This window comes from Carcharhinus amblyrhynchos, chromosome 1 (assembly GCF_965287045.1).
Source record: "Carcharhinus amblyrhynchos chromosome 1, sCarAmb.v2.hapA, whole genome shotgun sequence".
Taxonomy (NCBI): Eukaryota; Metazoa; Chordata; class Chondrichthyes; order Carcharhiniformes; family Carcharhinidae; genus Carcharhinus; species Carcharhinus amblyrhynchos.
Genome location: NC_137324.1, coordinates 108,900,394 through 108,926,673, shown reverse-complemented (window position 1 = coordinate 108,926,673; position 26,280 = coordinate 108,900,394). Strand labels below are relative to the sequence as shown.

At 40.5% G+C, this 26,280-nt stretch overlaps 1 protein-coding gene across 2 annotated transcripts in view; it reads right to left on the bottom strand.

The window, feature by feature from the left end:
* Positions 1-26,280, bottom strand: part of nup54 (nucleoporin 54) — a 57,596-nt gene that overhangs the window by 15,265 nt on the left and 16,051 nt on the right. Inside the window, exons 4-10 of one of the 2 annotated variants that reach the window (XM_080190801.1) lie at positions 19,397-19,480; positions 11,715-11,861; positions 11,096-11,319; positions 9,150-9,337; positions 7,632-7,828; positions 6,223-6,277; positions 332-425 (exon numbers count right to left, since the gene is read on the bottom strand). In XM_080190801.1, coding sequence (XP_080046927.1) covers positions 332-425; positions 6,223-6,277; positions 7,632-7,828; positions 9,150-9,337; positions 11,096-11,319; positions 11,715-11,861; positions 19,397-19,480 — 989 coding nt within the window. The remainder of the gene's footprint in view (positions 1-331; positions 426-6,222; positions 6,278-7,631; positions 7,829-9,149; positions 9,338-11,095; positions 11,320-11,714; positions 11,862-19,396; positions 19,481-26,280) is intronic. The other variant, XM_080190811.1, reaches the window with a different exon arrangement.

The following is a 26,280-nucleotide window of genomic DNA, read 5'->3' as shown; positions in this document are numbered from 1 at the left end:
CTGATCATTAAACCCATTTGTATAAAGATGTTAATTCGAGATAACCTGAATTACTTATACTTTTCTGTTTCCAAACATGTTCAAAGAAACAATATGCATGGCACAGTGATACAAAATTTCTTCATCATCACTGCACCAAAACGAGCTTTGTGACAGAAAAAATGGATTCTCAAGAGTTTGTTCTGGCTGGGCACATTCCAAACCATTGCTGCACAACTTATACTATCATCATACCACAGAAGACTTTTGCAACAAGTGAAATCTAAGATTAAGTAAACAGAACTGAAACAATGGCCTAAAAATGGCTCTTCATGATGGAATCCCAACTCACATCCAGTCTGCTTTGATGCTGTTTTGTCATCTGTTCCTGGAACTTAAGCCTCCTCAGCAGCTCCTTAAAACCAACCATGGGCACTGGTATCAGCCTTGGAGTGGGTGGGTAGGGGTTGGGATAGAGAAAGAGACAGAATAAATAATCAGTAACCAAGTTGCATACACAGTGCAGGAAAGCAGTGTGGTTGTCCATGCAGTTGATATTTGTAAGATGACAGGAGATGCAGGATACCAACTTTTCAGAGAAATGCACAGAATTTTGGAAAGCAAACTCACCTGACTCAGGATCAAAATGGATAGTTTTCTTAATGTAAATAAAGGTTAATAGCCTTTTGCGATTGGGTATCGGTCATATTCTCATTGTATGATTGCGCTATAGGTCAATTTATTATTGAACAGGAAATCTCTCTCAAGGGAGAATAAATCTTTGATCAATTTTTAATAGATTGTAGAAATAGCAAGGGATACAACTTATAATTCCTGCTCAAAACGCAGGTGATTCCTGATTTGAATTGTGTACATATATAGTATAAAACACGTACAGACAATGCTGGAGGTTAATGTCAAATGTATTAATACTTATGGTGCATGACCAGTTGTTACAGAGTCTCTTGTAAAATGTTACTCTAATTGTATTCTGGTTGCCCTATTAGGAAAGGATGAGAGAGATTACATTTCTTTTAGGAGATGTGAGATTCCCAAGAAAATCATCCCTCTCCCCCCCATTTAGCCACTGCGCTGAAGTTCCAGTAGATCAGATGCAGAAGATATTTACCAAATGCTAAGAATTAATTTCTAAAAATAGTTTAAAGGGGAAAAATGTTGTTATTTTGCCAAATGTGAATATTCACAGAAATTCATTTGTTTTTTGGAAGTTGTATAGTTTGTGCACCTGTACTGCTTCCTCTTTTAATAATAATAATAAAAAATTCTCATTATGAGCATACCCATTGCACAACTGTATCTTTAAACAGGTGATAGGGTGAAAACCAGCCTCCGACTCTGTCTACACTTCCTACTGCCTCTGAAAAGCAGCCAGCATAATTAAAGATTCCACGCACCCCAGTCACACACTCACTTTCTTCTGTCAGAGAAAAAAAATTCTGAGGTCACATAACCAACCAACTCAAGAACAGCATCTTCCCTGCTGCAGCCAGGCTTTTGAATGGAGTACTCGCATTAAGTTGATCTTTCTCTATACCTGAACTATGGCTCTAACGCTACATTCTGCACATTCTCATTCCCTTCTCTATGAATGGTATGCTTTGTGTGTATAGTGCACAAGAAACAATACTTTTCATTGTATGCTAATACACATGACAATAATAAATCAAATCAAAAGTCTCTCTTTACAAGTACATCCTAATATATGTTAGATCTTGGCAATGATGATGGGGTTAAAGTACAAAAATATTTGCAATCTTTACTGCTCTTTGATTCAATGAGCAAAATAACCTAATTACCAATAAATTAGCTGCTATGATGGCAAAAGGTTTGGCTGGATTATGCGTGGGCTTAGCTTCAAAGTGCCCTCCTCAATAAGATTCTATTGCCCATCAGATTCAACTACTGATTACACTGGCTTTGATAAATCTGCAATGCAACAACCTAACAGGAAGGAATCCAATTGGACTCCTCCGGAAGGCCGCTGCCCTCGACTGGACTTGTATGCCCAAACCATCAGGAGGTGCGTTAACACCAGATTCATCAGCCACACTCACAAGACAGCCCCGAACATCACCCAAGCACAACGCAATGCCATCCACGCTCTCAAGACAAACCGCAACATTGTCATCAAACCAGCAAAGGAGGGGCCATCGTCATACTGAACAGAACGGATTACTGTAAAGAAGTGTACCGACAACTAAACAATGAGGAACACTGCAGACAGTTACCCACAGATCCGACCAAAGAACACACTCGTCAACTCAACAATCTGATCAAGACCTTTGATCCGGACCTTCAGAGCACCCTCCGTGCTCTCATTCCACGTACTCCCCGCAGTGGAGATCTCTACTGCCTCCCAAAGATACACAATGCAAACACACCTGGCCGTCCCATCGTGTCGGGCAATGGGACTCTGTGTGAGAACCTCTCTGGCTACATCGAGGGCATCCTGAAACCCATTGTACAAAAAACCCCCAGCTTTTGTCACGATACTACGGACTTCCTACAGAAACTCAGCACACATGGAGCAGTTGAACCAGGGACACTCCTCGTCACAATGGATGTCTCGGCACTCCACACCAACATCCCCCACAACGATGGCATTGCTGCGACTGCCTCAGTACTCAATGCTGACAACTGCCAGTTTCTAGATGCAATTTTACAACTCATCCGCTTTATCCTGGACCACAATGTCTTCACCTTCAACAACGAGTTTTTCATCCAGACACACGGAACAGCCATGGGGACCAAATTTGCACCTCAATATGCCAACATCTTCATGCACAAGTTCGAACAAGACTTCTTCACTGCACAGAATCTTCAACCGATGCTATACACTAGATACATCGATGATATTTTCTTCCTTTGGCCTCATGGTGAACAATCACTGAAACAACTTTATGATGATATCAACAAATTCCACCCCACCATCAGACTCACCATGGACTATTCCCCAGAATCAGTTGCATTCTTGGACACATGCATCTCCATCAAGGACGGTCACCTCAGCACCGCACTGTACCGCAAGCCCACAGACAATCTCACAATGCTCCACTTCTCCAGCTTCCACCCTAAACATGTTAAAGAAGCCATCCCCTATGGACAAGCCCTCCGTATACACAGGATTTGCTCAGATGAGGAGGATCATGACAGACACCTCCAGACGCTGAAAGATGCCCTCATAAGAACAGGATATGGCGCTCGACTCAGAGCGACAGTTCCGATGCGCCACAACGAAAAACCGCACCGATCTCCTCAGAAGACAAACACGGGACACAGTGGACAGAGTACCCTTCGTCGTCCAGTACTTCCCCGGAGCGGAGAAGCTACGACATCTTCTCCGGAGTCTTCAACATATCATTGATGAAGACGAACATCTCGCCAGGGCCATCCCCACACCCCCACTTCCTGCCTTCAGACAACCACGCAACCTCAAACAGACCATTGTTCGCAGCAAACTACCCAGTCTTCAGGAGAACAGTGACCACAACACCACACAACCTTGCCACAGCAACCTCTCCAAGACATGCCGGATCATTGACATGGATACCATCATCACACGTGAGAATACCATCCACCAGGTACACGGTAAATACTCTTGCAACTCGGCCAACATTGTCTACCTGATACGTTGCAAGAAAGGATGTCCCGAAGCATGGTACATTGGGGAGACCATGCAGACGCTACGACAACGGATGAATGAACATCGCTCGACAATCACCAGGCAAGACTGTTCCCTTCCTGTTGGCGAACACTTCAGTGGTCACAGGCATTCAGCCTCTGACCTTCGGGTAAGCATTCTCCAAGGCAGCCTTCGTGACACACGACAGCGCAGAGTCGCTGAACAGAGACTGATAGCCAAGTTCCGCACACATGAGGACTGTCTCAACAGGGATCTTGGGTTCATGTCACACTATCTGTAACCCCCGTGACTTGCCTGGGTTTGCAAAACCTCACTTACTGTACTGTCTGGAGACAATACACATCTCTTTAACCTGTGATCAGTGCTCCTTCCACACACATTGTCAGCCACTTCAGGACTTGAACAGCAGGTTAGGTGTAAAGATTCGCATTCTAATCAGTAATCTCTAAACTGTCTGTGCTTTATATGCTCTGTCTGAGGCCAGAACTCTCCATTCACCTGACAAAGGGGCTAACCCGAAAGCTTGTGAGTTTACAATCAAATAAATCGGTTGGACTAAAACCTGGTGTTGTCAGACTTTTTACTTTGATAAATACAACACCACCCCCATTGTGGGCAGCACGGTAGCACAGTGGTTAGCACTGCTGCTGCACAGCTCCAGGGACCTGGGTTTGATTCCCAGCTTGGGTCACTGTCTGTATGGAGTTTGCATATTCTCCTCGTGTCTGCATGGGTTTCCTCCGGATGCTCCGATTTCCTCCCACAGTGCGGGTTAGGTTGATTGGCCATACTAAAATTGCCCCTTGGTGTCCTGAGGTGAGTAGGTTAGAGGGATTAGCCAGTAAATATATAGGGATATGGGGGTAGGGCCTGGGTGGGATTGTGGTCAGTGCAGACTCGATGGGCCAGATGGCCTCCTTCTGCACTGTAGAGTTTCTATGATTCTATCATCCTACCCCCTTGGCGGTGAGTGCATAATTTATAACAATCTTAAAAAACGTTTTCAGTTTTCTCATAAATGCGCAATAGGAAGGCGCTTCCTCCAGTTTTCTGCACAACATTAAAATGACCCAAGTTAAAATTTGGTGGGCTGAAAACAAAATACTGCAGGTGCTGAAGACCTGAAATAAAAAGGAAGTGCTGGAAAATCTCAGCAGGTCTGGCAGCATCTGTGGAGTGAAAAACAGTGTTAACATTTCAAGTTCAACATGACTTCTTTGGAAAGTTTCAAAGAAGATTTGTACAGGACTCAAAATATCATCTCTATTTCTCTCTGTACAGACGCTGCCAGACCTGCTGCACTTTTCCAGCGCTTTCGCTTTATTTAAGATTTAGAGAAATGAGAAAAAAAACAAACATTTTATTACAAAAAGCTAACTGTAAGACTCAAAAGTCTGAAACTAAAAAATGCTAGTAAATTAACACTGGTCCAAGTATACTGTGGAATAAAAATAATTTAAACATTGATTAAATGAATATTTCTTAGAAGTGAGATCCATTTATTTTAAATGTATTGCTGACAAAACGGCAGTGGTGATCTACCCACAGGGCCCTTTGCTCCATTCTCCACACCTCTATTTGCCCTGATAGTTGTATGGTGACAGCCTCCCATTTTCAATTTCATTGAGCAACATGACTAGGGGAAAGGACACATGAGGTGGTTTCCAGTTACGTTCCTTGTTTGTGCTTAAAAGGAAATTAGTTCTCTTCTTGAAGTATGCTCTGCCTGTAAGCAGCCGCTGCCCATCAAGGTTCTGGCCTTTTTGCCATCAACACCAAGACTTTGTGGTTCTGCCGTTGGCAGCAGCAGGGGCAGTTTGCAAGAGAGCTGAAATGATCTCCCGCTACCCACCATCTCAAATCAGACTACTACCCTAGATCTGTCATTAGAGCGATTATAACATTCCTTAAACGTAAGAGGGAAAACAAACTAAATCTATTTGCAGTTAGTGTGTTTGAGACATTGAAAAAATGCAAATATAACAAAGTATTTCCTCTTTAACCAAGCCACAATGTCCAATAACATAGTTGATTAAATAAGGTCGGAAGCTTCATCAGAGTTGGGACTGACCTGAAATTTAATCAAAATTAAGAACTTGTAGATCCATCATAATGGTATGAGTATTCATTTATTGTCACCACAAGGCACACGCAGGGCAGGGTAGGTGTAGGAGGATGCGGCAGCGCGGGCTTGTTGGGCCAAAGGGCCTGTTTCCCATGCTGGGTTGTTCTTTGTAAACCATTCTGGCTACTTTACAACTAGGTGTTGGCTTGGCTGTGCTTAACGTGGTACCATTAAAGGGACTGAGGCTCTGAAATTATACCTCAAGAGATTCATGAACTGCATAACCCATTATTCTCAAATCCCTCCCTGCTGCAGTAAGCTACTATTTTGTACACAGGCTACCTCCATCTCAACAAAAGAAGGAAATTTCAGATGAACACAGTCAATGTTTGCACACAACACATCAAACTTAATACAAATCATGGAAACACAGACACAAGAGAATTATGAAAACAAAAGCAAGAAAAAGTGATAATATTTCCACCAGTCATGCAGTGGATATGGAGAAACCTACTTTTCAGGATCAGGATTATCAACTTTAGCCTGCTCCCAAATAATTGGATCAACACCTGAAATGGAAAATGGCACCAGTAATTTTAACATTCACTCCTCAAATTTACTCAAAATTAACACTTTGCTAGAACACAAAAGTGAACAATAGTTTTGTATTTCTGAAACATTATAATGCTGTGATTTACTTAAATTCATTCATATCATAGAATCCCTACAGTGATAGAGGCCATTCGGCCCATCGATTCTGCACAGACCACAATCCTACCCACTCTTATCTCGTAACCCTACATATTTACCTGCTAATCCCCCCGATACTAGTGTTAATTTAGCATAGTCAATCAATCTAACCCCACATCTTTGGGCTATGGGAGGAAACCGCAGCATCCGGAAGAAACCCATGCAGACACAAGGAGAATGTGCAAACTCCACACAGACAGTGACCTGAGGCCGAAATTGAACTTGGGGCCCTGATGCCATGAGGCAGCAGTGCTAACCACTGTGCTACTGTGCCGCCCCAAACACCCCATCAGCTTTCAGTTGCAGCCCAGATAGTAGTATCGTTGTAATTGTGTTTAATAAAAAAATGAGAAAAGTTATAAAAGGTTCCTTTTAGAATATGGAAGTAAAACTGAGAACTAAAGATCATAGAACTTTCATAATCTACACTTTATAGTAACTGATATTTGAAACATTTAATTTGGTAAATTAAATTTTACTTTTGCCTCAGGCATTTCCATGGGTGGCAGTAATGCTGCTCAGTCTAAATGCCAAGGTATATCCGCAGGGTCCAAGAAAGTTGTTACATACCTCGTAAATCTCAACTTTCCCTTTCTTCCTAATCCACTTCAGCATAAAAATCAAAGCTGCCGCTCCAGTGCTGTACTTGGGAGGGTGCTGCACCATCAGAGGTAGTGTGTTTTGCATGCACATTAAACCTAGGCCGCATCTGCTGCGAGGGTGGAAGTAAAAGATCCCATGGCACTATTTTGCAGGACAGCACGGGAATTACCCCTGCTGACTTGGCCAAATTTATCCCTCTATCGCATCATTAACACGTTGCTGTCTGTGGGAAGTTGCTGAGTGCAAATTAGCTGCTGCGTTTCCAACACCTGTGACAACACTTCAATAAGGACTTGATAGGCTATAAAGTGCTTTGAGATGTCCGATCGTCATGAAAGTGCAATAAATGCAAGTTTTCCTCTCAACTACTGTAACGGATCAACAGGGATTGTCCTCTGAGATGGGGGCCCGGGTCTCAAGTGTGTCAGACAGTCCACATTATAACTTAAATCTTGTCTATTGCAGTTCCTGAGTCCTGTATTTGAGTGCAGAAGCTATTGAGCCACATTAATTGGTTCATTTCTATATACAGGTAATTGTATTATTAAATACTAAAGTTTCATTACATACCAGCAGGAGGGTTCTGCAACAGTTGTTTCATCTGAGCTGGAGAGAGTTCTGTCCTGGGCAGGGCAACAATCACACCTAACTGCATCAGATGATTTTTCACATTAGTTTGTTCCAGTGAACTGTAGAGATTTGTTGCTGAAACTCTCCTCGAATTCCCATTTGGAAAACGTTCAACAACATAGATCACCATTTCTGTTCTGAAAGTAAAAATAAATCATCTTTACAACTAACTTTCCCCTGTGATCATATAATGTGCCTTCAATGACATAGGAGGAGGAACATAGAATCCCTACAATGCAGAGAGAAGACATTTGGCCCATTGAGTCTGCACCAACTGTGAAACAGCATCCCACATCTTGGGACACTAAGGGGTAATTTAGCAGGCCAATTCACCTAATCCGCACATCTTTGGATTCTAGGAGGAAGCTGGACCACCCGGAGGGAACCCACACAGACACAGGAAGAATGTGCAAAACCACACAGCCACTCAAGGCTGGAATCAAATCCATCGCAGGCGTTGTGAAGCAGCAGTGCTAACCATTGTGCCACCACCTGTCCAAACAGTTCAGTTAACCAAACCATCAGCACCTTCTGTATTTCTTTACGTACAATTATTTCAGTCTTTTCAGAAACTCAATTCTCTTCACCTACAACCAGCAAGACATCATAGTGGAAAGCACTTGGAAGGTTAGTGCTGTTATTTAAAATTTTAAGCATCAATGGAGATTATTTTTGGGAAGTTTCCCATGTGGTTATTTAAACTTAGCTTTCTAACATAGATGGTAAATGAACACTATTTTTTGCTATTTAGATCATCTAGTTTAAAGTGATCCAATCATTGTTTAATACTCAATGTGTTTTTTCAAATGCCTGAAGAAGCCTGCACAGACCAATGAACTTCTTGATCACTAAATATAGTGTTCATTTACCATCAATTAAACTCAATTCCCAAGTTCTACTAATAGCACCTCTATGATCAGGAATGGGTGGAATTGTGCACTACACTATCCTTCTTCTGCAAGTTCAAATCCAGGCTGGCCTGTTAGAAGGGAGTCTTATTTCTCGAAGTTATAAGGGACCTTATTTGAAACAAGCCCTATGTGAAATTAGTTTAGATAATTTTAACTTAATTCCTAAAAGGTGCAAAAATTCAAGCAAAACAGTCCAAGACCAGCAATCTTACTGAGAGTGGCTACAAGAAAGTATAGTGGAGGAAAACTACACTGGATGTAATAAGCAAGGATGCTTCTAAAATAATATGCAAGAACAATTAAAGGTCATTGACCTGAAATTTTAACTTTGTTTTTCTCTCTACAAATGCTGCTTGACCTGCTGAGTTTTTCCAGCATTTGTAGAATGTTGGTTCTGTAAAAGAAATTGTTGGGAACACAAAGTGCTGCCCTGCCGCTAGCTGTACTAATGGCAGGCACAGGACAGTTCAATGCCAAAAACAACTAGAAATGTATTCCCTGCCATTACCAAATTCTCTTCAACTGACTGGCATACAAGTGCACTTACTGATCATCTGGAAGTGCTCGGATTCCTTCAACATTCACTATGATTTGCTGCAACCCTCCAAGAATTTTGTGCAATGATTCCACGATCAGTTGCTGCTGGTTTCGGACATCTGCCTCTTTTTTATTGAGAGCCAAAGCTACCAGACCATCCTCATCCTTACTACTGGGTATGCAGCTGAAACCAACAGTCTATGGAAAGATGCAAAACACTGGAGTTTTAAGATTAATTACATTCACATGTCTTCAAGATATGAGTCTCAGACTTTACATGAACCTAAAAAGACTGCAACAACATAGATGCTGGACTATTTTGGCCATGCACAAGTTATAAATGTCAAAATGCTAACCAACGTCAATTCCTGCAGCATAGTTCACAGGATAACTCATGTCTGTAATGTCCTGCTGCCTATGTCATAAGTCACAACGATGAGCTTCCAGGCCCACTGAGTTGTGAATGCTGGACATCTATGACAGATCATTATAAATTTGTCTGCTCCAATAACAAGGTTGAAGTGCAATAGTCAATTTGTAGCTTCAGCTAAAAACTTGGTGCTTATGAATGCTGGTTTTGAAGCCAATCAGAAACTTAAAAGATGGTGTTGAGTTTGATATTGGACGGTAACATGGAGTAGTTACGAGGAAAATTTATACTTACAAAAAAAAATGTATTTCGAGTATTAAGTACTATTTTAAGCACTTAACATTAAGTAAACAAGTACTTCAGCATACCACTGAAAGATTATAATCTTCCTTTCAAGTTAATCATTCCAAAACCAGCACTAATGAAACCATTTCAATTCTGTACAAGGGAAATGAGAGGATCCCAGCTCTCCAGGTTGATAGCAGCCAGGTTCATTTGCTGTGTCAAAATCTAGAACTAAGGGTCATTATATCAAGATCAGGGTCACCCATTTAAAACAGAAATGAGGTCAAATTATTTCACTTAGAGTCATGAGTCTGTGGAACTCTTGAAAAGATGCATAGATTCTGAGCAAGCAAGGGGGTAAAAGTTTTTAGGGGCTAGGCAGAATGCAAATTTAAAATTGCTATAACATCAGCCATGATCTTGTTAAATGGCGAATCAGGCTTGAGAGGTTGAATCATAGAATTTACAGTGTAGGAGGCAGCCATTTGGTCTACTGAGCCTGCACTGACAACAATCCTATCCCCATAACCCACACATATTTACCCACCTAATTCGCCTGACATTAAGGGGCAATTTATCATGGCCAATCAACCTAACCTGTACCTATTTGGACTGTGGGAAGAATCCGGGGCACCCAGAGGAAACCCATGCAGACACCGGGAGAATGTGCGAACTCCACATAGACAGCGACAGAGGCCAGAATTGAACCCGGGTCCCTGGCACTGTGAAGGAGCAGTGCTAACCACTGTGCCATTGTGGCCTACTCCTGCTCCTTGTTCATACTATATGTTCACATACCAGAAGTGAACCATTAACTGAACAGTGACAGTGCAGAGCCTCAAAATCCAACTATGTCAGTTGTTTATATAACAGATTGTTCCCAATTTCAGGAGTGCTGACAGAATAAATATGTGATTTTATAGCACAGGAAATAGAATAAACTTGTGCAATTGTACCCAAGATCACCTCTGCAATGATCAACAGAAAAATTAAGAAAATTCTCCTTAGTGCTTTTGTTTCCTTGCACTGTGCATCCTATCCCTCAAATAATGTGAACATTTAATTGTAAAATACTTTCACTCCATCAGCAAAATCCTTTTATTGATCAGGTTGCACACCTTGAAGACATCATGAGGTTTTCTTTACAATTAACAGAATGGTTAGATTGTGACAAATTCATGCCCAGGAGAATGTGGAATTTATGGAGGGCTTTTTGCCCCTTTTCTGATCCCAAAAGGCGAATACCCTCACACCCCATGTTAATGTACAAATACAAACAGCTTTTTTTCTTAAATATTCACCTTAAACCGACAGAAAGGGTTTTCTTGAGTGAACTCGACGGGAGCCAAGTTGTTATGGAAGTAACCTTTTCCAGTTCCCCAGAATGCTTGTAGCTGGTTCCATTTGGCCAATATAGCATCGCGTTCATCTCCCAGTAAGGTCGGTGCAGAAAGGGCACTTGCTGTGTTGATCAGTTGAGTTGACTGTGTCGGGGGCTGTAACGTCTGTCCAAAAAGCCCTCCAGCTGTCAATGTACAATAGCAATGATTATTTTTTGTCAGTTGGGAAATGGGGAAGGAAGTTCTACTGACTTGAAGAATGGGGGGGGGTGGGGATGAATGGAACAAACAGTTATATTTTACTTACAATGGGAGCCAATACAACTCATCTCCACAGTATATGCCTATGAATGCGTATAATACATAAAATACAAGGGCAACTTTCTCTCTTGCTATCAATAATCTTGTAGGTAAAGACAGAAAGTACTTTAAGTCTGCATAACACATCAATGCCATAACCTCCAAACTAAACTGAAGGTTTCTTAACAACCACTAAAACCATATTTGAAATTGATATTTAAAAATTTCATCTTACATTTTTAAAACAAAACTTAGTCTCTCTGCCTTCCTATCAACTTACTTTGCTGTTGCTGCTGCTGAGTACCAAAGCCACCAAATCCTCCAAATGTGGAACCAGCAACTAAGCCAGTTGTTAGACCTGTGCCAGTACCTGTGCCAAGTCCACCACCAAACCCAAAGCCTTTATTCTGTGTGTTCTGGAAGAGACCTGGAAAACAAAGAAAATTGCGCAGAATTACAAAAGCTAAAAACGCATCACAGACTCTCTTAGGGTTACCAAAATGTTACTGTGGTTCAGGTTAATCTAAAGGAAAAATTTTTTTTTAATGTACAGTTTAAAAAAAGACATTAAAAAATACAGTCTCTGTAACAATATCTTAAAACAAAGCAAAGATTACAGCCAAATTGTAACAGGGAAAATGGAGTTTAGAGAGCAGCATATCATATCCTGAGCACACCCCAAAACACCTTCCAAACAACTGGGTATTTTTGAAGAGTGGTAACTTCCATTATGCCAGACAAACAAAGCAGCCAAATTGGCGCTCAGCAAGTTCCCAAATCGCCTTGATTTAACAGTTCCTTTAAAAGTCTGCACCTCTCTCAATGCTGAGACTCGTGCACTCAAGTCTCTCACCTGGATCTATTTTAATATCAGTAATCTATAAATGATTGACCGTTTGCCTTTTTTCTACTGATTTTAATTTTCTTCTTAAACTGAAGCTTCTCTCTGCGTGGTGGAGGAAAAAGGATCTGACTTGGAGGAAATACTGAACCCAAACAATTTAAACACTGAATTAATGTTGAGACACCGTACTGGGGCAACCCAGGGAACGTAGGCTGCAGCAGGAGAGGAAAGAATGGCAGCCTAATTGTAGCATCCACACTCACCGCAAGCAGACACGACAAATTCCAAATAACTACATCCCAGACGGCACTAAACAGTCACACCCCAGGTGAGATCTTTCTGATGTTACAACAACAATAATAACAGAATCAATACCACTTATCCACAATGACCAATGGAGCCATTGTGCTTCTGGAAAACTAATCAAGTATCAGGGAAATGGGGACAATTAACACATGTTGAAATTGGCTTGGTAACTACAGTGCTTTGATATTGCAAACAAGTAAATCAGTATGTTCAGAAAACAATTAAAGATAAATCATACAGGATAATGGATCAACATAATGTGATCAAAACAGAACTTTAACAAATTTAAAGTAACAACATGATGACCTAATCAAAACGTAGTGTTTTGTAACACAAAAACATACAAGAAACATGTAAGCATCTATAATAGGTAGACTGGCTTGGAAACAAGTTGGAATTAACAGCTCTGAGTACTGCTCTCTCTTATACATGTTGAAAATCGCTGTTTTCTTTTAAGTTCCATAAGGTCAGGCTCAGTTCGTTCATTCTCTCGAAAAATTGGCACTTTTAGCAGGGTACCGCACTGGATAACCGGCGACTATTTGGCTCCGATTCGGGTGAGTACGTTTAATTTACCATCCATAGTTAGGGAAGAGATCCTAAAGATTGCAGTATTGAAGAACTATATGGAGAAGGGTGTGTCCATATGGGATTGAATAAAATTGCGAAGGGGAATACCATGTGTCGGATCATACAGATAGAAAAAAAGGTTTTCAGAGGGTCCGGATAAAAAACTGCGACAGAGAATTCCGCAAGAAGGAAGGATTGAAGGGTCTTGTCCACTGTGAGGAGGAGAGGCTGCGATGGAGAATTCCATGAGAGTAGAGGGGTAAGGATAGCCAGGAGTGATAAGACAGATGCTTGTATAGGGAATGTACAATGGGGATCTGAGGGATCTATTGTACAGATGATAGTAAATCATAACACAAATCAATTAAGATGAGGGAGAAGGGATACGATTTGGAAGCCCCTGCAGTCAAACAAAGGGCTTAGTGGATGGGTCAAGCTAAAAACAAGTAATGGGGTAATAGTTGCGATAGCTATATTCAAAAAACCAAGGGGCAAAAGAACAACACAAAGCGAGAATTGCAGCTGTGTGGCGCACATGGGAGGGGGGGGACAGGAAAAAAAACACATGGAAGAATTGTAGGGACCGTGGTACCAACCTAGTTGAAGACAGTGATAACACTGTTGACTGGAACAGTTTAGATGAAAGAGTAAACAGAGGCAGACATTACAGGAGCGATTATGCATTTCCCCCTCCTTAAGAGGAGGAGGGTGACCTGTAGCCACTAGTCCCTTTATGAGTTGTATTAAAAACTGTGGACAGACAGACCACCGAGCAACAGATTCAAATGCCCTTTACAGCAGGGGAAAAGCATGATTTAAATGAATTATCCCCTATAAAAATGGCAAACCGATGACAGCCCTTTTTGGGATAAATTGAACGAATTAAGGGAGGCCCATGGGTTGACCAATGATGATATCCACCTACTGCTGAGGTCAACAATAGGTTTGGGTAGGTATGCCACAACCATGAAGAATACAGTTGGATCACCCATTGTGGAGGGGGAAGTAATGATGCCTGCTTTGCAGCCTTCAAATTAGCAGTGGAAAATGCCCTGGGAAGAAGTAGCCCAAATTGGACGCAGATCACGCTGATTAACCAAGGACTAAAAGAAAGGGTAGAGGATTATGCAGAGAGGAAGTCTGAGGTGTACAAGCACCACTCGGGATAGCCTTCCCAAACTGAAGTGACAACATTTTCTTAAAAATGTTGACCGACGGGAAGGGGCCACACTCAACAGGAATCATGGACCTGGGACTCCCGATTGGGAACAATTACAACCAGGGGCTGCACGGTGGCGGCGCAGGATGAGGTTGTATACTTAGGCTACCACATTAAGGAGGAGAAGAAAATCCCAGAAGAAGGAAGAAAGCCACCTTGAAGGTGCCAAAATGCCAGACTGTAAAGGGGAGGCAAGCTTTGGGGTTATTCAAGTACTGCAGAAGGTTTGTGGAAAATTCTTCAGAACTCGCTGAGCCTTTGCAAGAACTGACTAGAGGGGGCTAAGCAGTCTCATCAAACCCTTCCATTTACACTGTGAGAATTGGGGGGTGGGCACTACACGGCAATAATGGGCCAGAAACACAGGGACAGGATGCGGCCAATGGCTTATTTTTCACTGAGGAGACCCGTGGTGGCAGGGCTACACCAGTGTGCACAGGCATGGGATTGCGCAATGTGGGCAGTAGAAGCATCAGTACTAGTAACTAGCATTTGGAACCTATCTTACTCGACTCTCCTCACTCCATCGTGCAGCTACTAGAAGCAGGGAAATTAAGAATGGTCACAGACAGCTGCTGAGCCAAGTGGGAGTGTGTTACTCCCAGCAGATAAGCGTATACAGGTAGTGAAAGACTCAGCCTTCAAACCCACATCCATGCTAGTCAGAGAAGGTATGGAACACACAGTTATTTGGAGAAGGTTGATGAAGGTGAGAATGGTGGGATAGCAGAAGAACCGTTGGAAGGAGAAGATGTATTAGAACTATATACAGATGGATCTAAAAAATATCATGGGGGCTTCCCATGCACAGTATGGGTGGTGGTGGCTAGAGCAGACATATACTAAGAGGGAGCCAGATCCCAGGAACAAAGTCTGCTCAGATTGCGGAAATGATAACCCTAATAGAAGCACTCTGATTAGCTGAGGGAGGGAGTGGTGGTGGTGGTGGTGGCGGTGGGGGGGGGGCGGTATTTACACCGACAGCTAGTACGCTTTTGGAGTGGTACACAATTACATGATAGCTTAGGCTAGATGGGGATACATAGCTTCCTCAGGGATACACGTGCAACATGAAGATCACGTAAACAAACTGGTAGAAACAGCTAAAGCTGCAGTAATTAAGATAAACACCACAAAAGAACATAGACGCCACAGCAATGAGGTAATGATTACGCAGACAGGGCAACTAAAGCTCTTACAGAGCAAGTCCCAGGAGCGCAGGAGGAGGAAGTGAAGCCAGTTACTGCATATGAACGAGATTCGGATAGTGTAGGGAAGGTACAACTAGCAGTAAAACAAGAGGAAGTGAAAGAGTAGGAGCGAGAGGGGGCTGTGAAAGAGTCAGACAACATGTGGAGAAAGGAAGGGCATATAGTGACACTGCAACATATAAGGCAAACCCAATTAAAGGCTTATCATGGGATCACACACATCGGAAGAGATAAACAATTAAGCAAATGAGAAAGTGTAGGTGATGGAAAGAGGTCTTTCCGAGGTTACAGCAACAATAAAAGAATCAATACCACTGATCAAGACTCCACAATGTCCAGAGGAGTCAATGTGTTTCTGGAAAACTAATCAAGTATCAGGGAAATGGGAACAATTAACACACTGTTGAAATTGGCTTGATAACTACAGTGCTTTGATATGGCAAACAGAGAGACAGAATATGTTCAGAAAATGATTAAAGATAAAAACACACAGGATAATGGATCAGCACAATGTGATCAAAACAGAACTTTAACAAATATAAACTTAATTGAAATGTTGCATTTTGGAATGCGAAAAGGTACAAGAATGTGTAAGCACCTATGATGGGTAGAGTAGCTCGGGAACAAGCTGGAATTCAAGCTCCAAGTACTGCTCTCTCTCATGTATGTTGAATAAAGCCGCTTTTGGTGAAGTTCTACACAGTCTCAGAAGACTCAGTTTGTTTATTCCCTCCAACAGACAACCACAAAAATCAACTCTGTTTCAACAACATGGATTAGATCAACACTTAGATTAGTGAGTTATGAAGTCTATACCCAAGTGATTTCAGTAATGAGTGAATTTGGTTGTGTTAGAGTTGAACTCTGAGGTACCATGTGTTACCTCATAGAATCCCTACAGTGAAGAGGCCATTCATCCCATCATGTCTGCATTGACTTTCTGACAGAGTATCTTGTCCAGGCCCTCTTCCCCACCCTAACCCCAGAACCCCACACATTTACCATGCCTAATGTATTTACCCTACACATATTGGAACACAAATGGCAATACGGCCAAGCCACCTAACCTGCACACCTCTGGACTATGGGAGGAAAACAGAGTACCCAGAGAAAACCCCAGCAGACACAGGGAGAACATCAAACTCCACAGACAGTCATCCAAAGCTGGAATTGAACGCAGGTCTCTGGAGCTGTGAAGCAGCAGTGTTGACCACTGTGCCACTCCAATTTTCCAAATGTTGGGGTGGACAAGAAACGCTGATAAGCTGTCTGACTACAAAAAGTGCTTACAATCCTTTTTACATACTGTTCTTGAAATGGTAAATGAAAGGCAATTAGTAGCAAACTCGCCAGTTTTTTCACCTGAATACCAAGGTGAATTGTAATATTCCCTACTGCCAGCCTGGCAGATATCACACCTGCAAATTAGTAAATCCACACAGAATAGGGGCTGGGCTTGGGACATGTCTCAAAACCACGCCAACTAGTGTATTCAGCTAAGAATCATCTGGGACCATGCTGAATGAAGTAAAGGCTGTTTAATTAGGGGCAGAAATAGTTGCAGGAAATGATGATACAGCAGTAATGTCAACGCACTAGTAATCCAGCTTCAAGGTATAAGACCCACCATTACAGCTTATGGAATTTAAATTCAACTAATTTAACTAAAGAACCTAGAATTGCAAAGCTAGTCTCAGTAACAATGACCATGAATCTATTAACAGTTATCATAAAAACCCAGCTGGTTCACAAATGTCTTTTCGGGAAAAAAATCTGCCATTGTTACCTGGTCTGGCTCACGTGACTCCATATCCACAGAAATGTGGTTGACTCTAATAAATAAAAATTTAGTTGAGTCATAAGCAATGAACTTACCGTGAAACTATCCACTAAAATGGCCTAGTAAGCTACAGTTCAAGGAGATGGATCACAAATGCTGGTCTTTCCGATAATGAGTGCGTTCCATGAAAGAATAAATCAAAAGAAATCTGCTGGCAGGTTTGCAGGGGGATGTAAATTCACCGGGTAGCCTTCCAGCTGTCCTCCTGCCCACACCAGGCTTGCCCACAATTTGATATGGAAAGGTAGTCTTTGAGGAATGTCCCAATTATTGGCCAGTTAAAGGCCTCTTCCCACCCTGCCTCAATCAGGTGGAAGAAAATCACTGGAAAGGGTGAACCCTGACAGGTCATTGTGCTTCTGCCTCAAATTGGCAGGGGGAGGGGGAAACTTTCCTTGGGGCCCCCCTTCCCATATTGGTATCTCCTCACCAGCTTGCCCCCTTCCCCAAGGCAAGAGGTCTGCCCTCCCATGGGTGATCCCTTGAAACCCCAGTTCTGCCCATTGCTGCCACCACTGCTGCAGGGACAACCAGCTGCCTACCAGTCAAATTGGCTAGCAGCTCTGAGGCAGGATTCCTGCCTCACACTCAGGTGAAAAATCGTACCCCCAGCCAATTAACACTCCTCAGAGCATTAAATGGTTCCAGGTCTGCCATGGTCGATGGGGATGTATCCCCCAATAGAAACCCCGCCATCTGAAAATCCTGCCCCACGATCTGCTCTGTATAGGTTGTTTTTAAGTTCTGACATCTTGAAATTTTTTCTTTAAAACATCTTAAGATCGGACTGCAAGGTCCTCCTATTCATTGCAATTTAAACAGAAATCTACAAATCAAGTTTTACTATCACCAAACTCAATCTCAGCCAGGGTGGAGTTGGAGATGCCCTCAGCTGCTTCCAGCTCTATAGCAGAAATAAGCTAAAATAAAAAATCGGATAATTGCAATCCCACTGCATCACACTTCCTGCCAAAAGGTCTACTAACTCTCGCAGTCAATGCTCACTCACAAACAATAGCAAATTTGGTGAGCTATTAGAAGGCAGACACTACCCATAAAAGCACATTTCACCAGAAAAATCAGGGAAGAATAGAACAAAAAAATTGCATGATACATTATATATTTTGGAAATTCTTACAAGCTCAGTTGTAGGTGCGTGTTGCACTTACCCAAAAATCTTACTAGATCTACCCATGGGTGAGTGCTAATTGGCTGAAGAACTTGTGCTTATGAGAAAAATTATTGCCATGGGATGTGAGGCATGTTTTCTCATAAAAATGCAAATGGAACTTTAATCAACAAAACATTCTTTTATATTTCTTCTCCATTCTCTCTAGTTTGCTACTAACATCCCCACATGCTATAGTCCAGCCATCTCTGCATGTACAAAATTAACTTAAAAATCTCTTGCATGTACTAAGATAATTGAGAATTTATAGATTCATCTCAAAGAACAGAAGGTGAGCAAAACACTTTCAAATTATGACCAGCAACAATGGAAACAGTAGACTCTGCTGGGATCTGAAAATCTAAAATTATTTCGAGAACCATTAGTTTAAGTACACATTAAGCAGCACCTCTCTGTAAATCTGAGGTAACAATAATCAACAAATTTCAACGTTCAAACATTTTGAGAATTCAATCTAGTTCATTTACTATTGCACTGTTCCTTAACTGGGATTTTTTCCTCCACATTCTTGCATGAAAATAAACAGGTCATTTGCCACTGGATTGCTACTGTTTCCAATAAAATATCAATCAATTCATTTGTGCTATTGCAAAGGTTCAAAAAAATGTAACTTTAAAGGAAATTCTCAGTCTCAATTAATTTGTGCTTACACATAAATGCATTCTTTGTTGCAGATTACCATTTCCTGCCCCTATAGAACCAGACCACCCTCCTCAAAAAGCACAAAAGAAACTTGAGAAATTTCTCTCTGGCAAACAATTACCATTTTATTTATTTTTTTACCTGTTACCCCTGTATTGGCAGGTGTTGTTGAGAAATTGAATGCAGGAGCAGCTGTCGTAGTTGTGCCAAACCCTCCAAAACCACCTATGTGGACATTTAAAAAAGATCAGAATTCAACAAAAAGTCAACTAATTAGTGTTACACCTATATATTTGTGACCCACCATTATTTTAAAACATCAAAGTATTCTTTCAGTGTATTTCTAGATTTAGGGACCAATTTCTGACCATAGCTTTATAAAATGCCAATACTTTCCCACTCACCAGCACATAATCACAACCTCAGGGTGACAGGTTATTGGGCATTACAAGTAGGAGATTATAGTTGTGTGAAAAATATCATAATCTCTTTACAGCACAGTAATGCCAAGACTGGAAATACCTTTCATTATTTTTTTCCTGCAGCTTTCTGAATGTTTCACTTTTCCTTCTGGAATTCTGAACTGACTAAACAATTTGCTCCTTTGGTGATGCAGCATTCTTAGACTCACAATCTTCTTAAAACAATGAATTTATTTGATCTTATTAAATCACTGCTTTTAAAAACAGAATATCTTTCTTGTAACCTCAGTTCATGTCCTGGGATATTGTTTATCTATTCACCTGCAACAGACTTCGTTTCTTAAAATTTGACCAATCTCAAAAGGCAGCTGAAAGTGCTGTCACAGTACACTTCATGTGTTTTAGTTCTAGGGCGTTCATAGACAATATGAACAATAAAGGATTTATACTCAGAGTTCAGTCCACGTAATTTCAACACTATTAAGTTTAAACATGTTAAGTTTAAACCAATTAACTTTGGAAAATGGCTTTTAACATCTGCAAGATAAATGTTTTAGTCAGCTTTCTGAAGGGACATGTCTTTCTTTGAGCCGTTGACAGTGGGCTAATAAACAACAATTGCTTTCATGAGGGAGATTAGCAGAGTAAATTATGTGGGATTACAGGGCTAGGGCCTGGTTGGGACTGTTGATGGTGCAGGTGTGATGGGCCAAATGGTCTCTTTTAGTACTGTAGGGATTCTACGATTCTGTGACTGAACACAGGACATCAAACAGACCACATTATACAGGATCTGTCAAAAAAATTACAGATTTGGTGAAAGGTCATTGACCTGAAATTCTGTTTCTCTTTCTCGACAGGCACTGCCTGATCTGCTGAGTATCTCTGCATTCTCTACTTTATTTCAAATTTCCAGCATCCACAGTAATTTTCTTTCTTTTTAAAATTCTGGATTGAACAGCGACATTACAGCATCAAGAAAAGAGGCTGCAATAAAATAATTAGTAATACACAGTTCAAGTTTATAAAAGACACCCAGTGCTACTTTCAGGACAAAATAAACATGGTCCACGTTTGTCTCTAGTGGAACTAATGTAACTACAGTTAAATAATCAAAGAATAAATCATTGAGTAAGAATTTTTGACATAAAAGGTACATTGGGTAAAAATCTAGCACTTTGTTTTCAATAAATCGGACCAGCAGAGGAATTGCAGTTCCTATAATTGTTGTCAGGATGGTAAAGGCAATTTTGATATTGTAAAAATAACTTGCTACACTTTGAAATGATGGGTCACAAACACCTACCAATGGAATGCATAAATACATTATTTACAGCTAGAAAACCTACACACTGATGCTCCTTGTCAACTGTATGAGTGCAGGATGGGATAAGTGTGTCACTTAAAGACTCATCTGATGACACGATTTTAACTCAAGGTCAGCAGAAACTGCAAAAACATAACTTAGAGCGAACAACCATCACAAAAGTCTGGGTACTGGAAATACAAACTGCAGGGTGTGGATGAGAAGGAAAATCCATGCATGTCACAGTATAAAATGATCAGAAACTGGACTTTAATTTTCATAAAATACATCAAAGAACTGGAAAAGTGAGGCTTAGAACAAAACACAAGATTTAAGACAGGGAAACTCAAATGTTTAGGTTTTGAATGGTGCTAATTAAACACAGAAAACTAATGTACACCATAAGGAATTGGAAAATGGAACAGCCTTGAAATAATGCTTAATGAAGCTCCTGCCTCTCCTAAAGGAGCTATTAACATATTTAAAATAAATAGGTTAATCTCTCCACCAACAGAAGAACAAATTTCAAAGCAATACATTCAACATTCATCACTTGTAGCCGATTGTATAATTTCAATGCCTCAGACTTCAACATGGAACTTTCGACACAATGTCAATACAACGCAAGGACCCACGGATACAGATTCATATATTCCGGGCCAACTATTTTGATGCGATATACCAAAATTAATTCTATTCACAGCATTTAAAACTTTGACTCATACAGGTATAGGAGCAAGTGTATTTGTCTAGCCTCAGTTACAACTTTGTCTTAATATTAGTTGTCCATGCATAACCCTGATTAGCAGGCCCTCTAAAGCTTAAACATTACATTTGCTTCTTTGCCCTCATAGATCAAAATTTCATATTCTTTGTAATGTCCCAAAATAGTTAAAAGGGAATAAAAGGGAATGCCAACCAGAATTTTACAGGAATAAAAATAAATTTCAAATACAAGTAACAGCGAATAACCTTTTGATGAAAAATGACTCATGCTGTACAATGAGTTAAAATAAAAAGAAAACATTTTTGACAATATCACAAGTGCAAATGAACCGAATCAGATCCAGCTAGAGAGCATCTTAACTTAAAATGCAAGATATACCCCTCAAACTAAGCAATAAACATTCTCTTCCCCCATTGTACCACATACCTAACAGAAATAAGACAGTCTATTTGACACTTTTCAAAATAAACTGAATGCACAGGTTTCAGCTTTTTAAAAGAAAAGATTGCAGGAATTCACATATAGTGGAGGAGACATATCGCAAAAACACCAGTACAATCCAGCGACCAAACATAAGCTATCAAAAATTGTGATCTCCATAATTCTTGCTCAGAAATTAGCACATTACATCTGTAAATTTTATTGAATTCTAGAAATAAAGCAGGTTTATTGGCACACAAAGAAAGAAAGACACTTTAGTGCTCCTCGTGAGCTCAAAGAGAGAAGAATTATTTGACCATCATAGCTTGTGTTATACCTGATGTTTACTATTTAAAAAAGTGTATCTGGTGAGCATCAGGTAAGAAAACCCTTGAAAATCTGTTTCTTTCTTTATCCCAAAGAAATGAGACCAATTCTTGCAACTCACTTCCATCTGAGATCAGTTAAGTCATCAAATTTAACCCAGGAGTTTGTTGGGCTATGCAACTCCATGAAACGTCAATCAGAAAAATATAGTAACTTCAACTTTTATTTTCAACACAATGAAACATCTATCTATTTCAGTGAACATTTGATGATTTACAAGGCCAGCCAGTGACTAAATTTACAAGTAAGTGACACCTCCAAAGCATCAGCAAGGACTGAAAAGAACCAGGAAGCACTTGCTATTGCTAATGTCAGTCAAGTTGCTGTTTTTACATTTAAATTCAGCAATGGGATGAAGCTGGTTGCAAGTGGGATCTAATTTGCAGGGATGATAAAATGAAAAAGGAACTTGTAGATTTGGGAGCTATAACAAGTTTGGCAACAATTTTTTGAAGCGAAGATTGCATCCAATACAAATCAGGGTTGTGCTCCTTTTTTATTCCATTAGTCTTCCAAGTTGGTCAAGGAACAGATGGTATGGTGGAACTGCTGCCTTACAGCACCAGAAGCCCAGATTTGATTCCAGCCTTGGGTGACTGTCTGTGTGGCGTTTGTATGTTCTCCTTATATCTGTATGGGTTTCCTTCCACAATCCAAAGATGTACAGGTTAGGTGAATTGCCAGTGTCCAAAGATGTTAAGGTTGGGGGGAGTAGTGGGGCAAATGCATGTGGTTACAAGGATAGGGTGGCAAGTGGGCCTGGATAAGATGTTCTGTCGGAGAGTTGATGCAGACTTGATGGGCCGAATGCCTCCTTCTGCTCTGTTGGGATTCTATAGATCCTAATTCTATGACCATATGTTCAAAACCAAACAAAATTAGAACAGAAAATGATGCACAATCTGCACAGTAGAACAGCTACATTCTTGGACTGCTATGATGCTAAGAAAATAAGTGGCCCTAAAATAATTTCAGAAAGTCCCCCTTTCACAGGATTTTCACAATAACTTGGAATCATAAAATCTACAGCACAGAGATAGGCCCTTCAGCCCAAACTGGTCCATGCCGACCAAAATGCCCATCTAAGCTAACCCCATTTGCCTGCATTAGGCTATTTCCCTCTAAACCTTTCCTATCCATGTATTTGTCCGAAAGCCTTTTAAATGCTATCAATGTCCCTGCCTCAGCCACTTTCTCCAGCAGCTCATTCCATATACGTACCACGTTCTGTGTAAAAGAAAAGTTGATCCTCAGATTCCCATTAATTTTTTTCCCCTCTTAAACTTCTAGTTCTCGATTCCCCAACCCTGGGAAAAAGACGGAGTGCATTCACCCTATCTATGCCTCTCATGTTCTTATATACCTCTTTAAGATCATCCCTCAGTCTCCTGCGCTCCAAAGAAAAATGTCCTAGCCTGTCCAATCTCTCCCTATAACTCAGTCTTGGCAATGTCTTTGTAAATCTTTTCTGCACCCTGTCCAGTTTAATAACATCTTTCCTATAGCAAGGCAACCAAAACTGAGTACAATGCTCCAGGTGGGGCCTCACCAACGCTCTGTACAACTGCATCATAACTTCCCAACTTCTATACTTCATTGCAGTGTTAATGTAAACCTACTTGTGACACTAATTAACTTTTAAACTCTTCCCTCAAAAATAATCCTTTTATCTTGTAAAATCAAGACAATTAGAACAGCAGACCAATTTAATTTTAAATAAACAAGTCCTTCTGGCTTTTAGAAATATTGGCTCCTGTTTTGTTTACACAAAAAATTTAAATGAGGTAAAGTTTACTTTGGATGGTTAGCTCAAATTCTAATAAACACGTCAGAGTTCTGATCAATACTGCAAAGCAACTTGCTATCCAATTAAATCCTTCTGTTTTACTGTCTGTATCACTATGTCAAATTACTGTTCATAATCAAATCCTTGTCACATTTCACAGAACATCCATTAGAGCATTTGTAGCAACACCAAAGTGTGTCGGTGTTGAGACACAATACTTCGTGGATTCACACCTACACATTACCAACCTTGACCATGATGTTAAAGTGAGGCAATGAGCAGAAGAGTACATTTATGACACAATGACATAGCCCTTCAAGTCAAGCTCAACAGCTATATCTACTGTGTGTCCGTCAGTTTGGTTACACAGAAATCATTCTACAACAACCTTAAAAAGGGGAAAGAAAACTAACTGTTAGCACTGGACATACAATTCAAATGACTATCCTTTTACACCACTATAGAGAAGGTGGAATTATTCTCAGAATAGAGAGGATTAAGGGGAGATTTAATAGAAAAGCTTAAAATTATGAATTTTTTTTGCAAATTAGACAGAAAGAAACTGTTTCCATTGGGAGGAGGATGAGTAACCAGAGGATACAGATTTAAGAAAATTGGCAATATACTAGGGAGAAAATGAAAAAAAATGTTTTTTTTTTCAGATTTCTGCTTGTTGGAAACTGAAATGCATTGATTGGAAAGATCAAGAGAGCAAATTCAATAGTAACTTTCAAAAGGAAATTTAATACATACTTGAAAGGGAAATAGTTGCAAGATTAAAGGGACTAAGCAGGGAAGTGAAACTAATTTGATGGTTCTTTCAAACAACTGACATAGATGCGATGGACCAAATGGCTGTCTTCTATGGTATATGATTCTGTGATTAAATGCAGCGTTTCCTGAAGTAGATATAGCAAGACCAAGTACAGACTGATCATTGCAACCAACAGCTGCAATACAGAAGGTGAATATAACCTGTAGCCATCACAGACACAAACTGAATCAAAATTGAATAAGAACCTGATGACGAATTATAGAATGTTTATTACTACAGTACAAGGTTACCAAATGTATGTACAATATGCCTTATTAACACTGAGCTACTCAGCTGTGGATCTGTTCGCTCATAGGTAACAATTTAGGTGTCAAAAGCTTGCTGAAACCATAACTCAGATGAAATGAGGCACAGAAATGAATGAATGTATTAAAAATAATCTGCCACTTTGCTTTCAGTAGCAGGAAACTACCTGTGCCAGCCAAGCCACCACTACCAAAACCAAAAGCTGTGGTTGTAGCTGCACCAAAACTTCCGATATTTAAGCCAATTGCAGTGTTAGCGTTTAGTCCGAAACCCCCAAAATTAAAGCTACTGGCTGTAGCAGCTCCAAGCCCACCAAAACCTGCAGAAAAGGAAGCACTGTAAAACTGATGCAAGAAATGGTTAGTTGAAAAAAAAACATTTTATACGATTCCAAAACAAATGCCAAGACCTTTCACTTTGGATTTCCCTGGGTTTATTAGGAACGGTATTAGATTGTATAAAATAGAACTTTTAAAACAAATGCAAATTAGTGATGCACATGTCTGTAGAATATATAGTAATAAATCTAGGATTATAAATACCTTGTGTTGCAAAAAAAATTACACACCCAAAATATTCTCATTTAGATTTGGCCAATTAAAACACTAGAGGGGCATACCATCTGAAAGATTAAAGGTTAATCTAGCATTGCCATTCCGCAACAAAGGCAAATATTGTATTTACTACATATTTATAATCCATGCTAAAGGTATTAAAATCACAACTGTATTTTTGTACACTAAGAAACCGGTTCAGTGAAGTCGAATCTGGAAGCTACCAGAGGTCAAAGGGGCAGAATAGTCGCACTGAGGTACAGTTCAGTTTCCCCACCGCCTGATTTATGTTTCAACACTGGCTGAGTGTCTAATTTCTTCATACTAATGGCACAGTTCCAT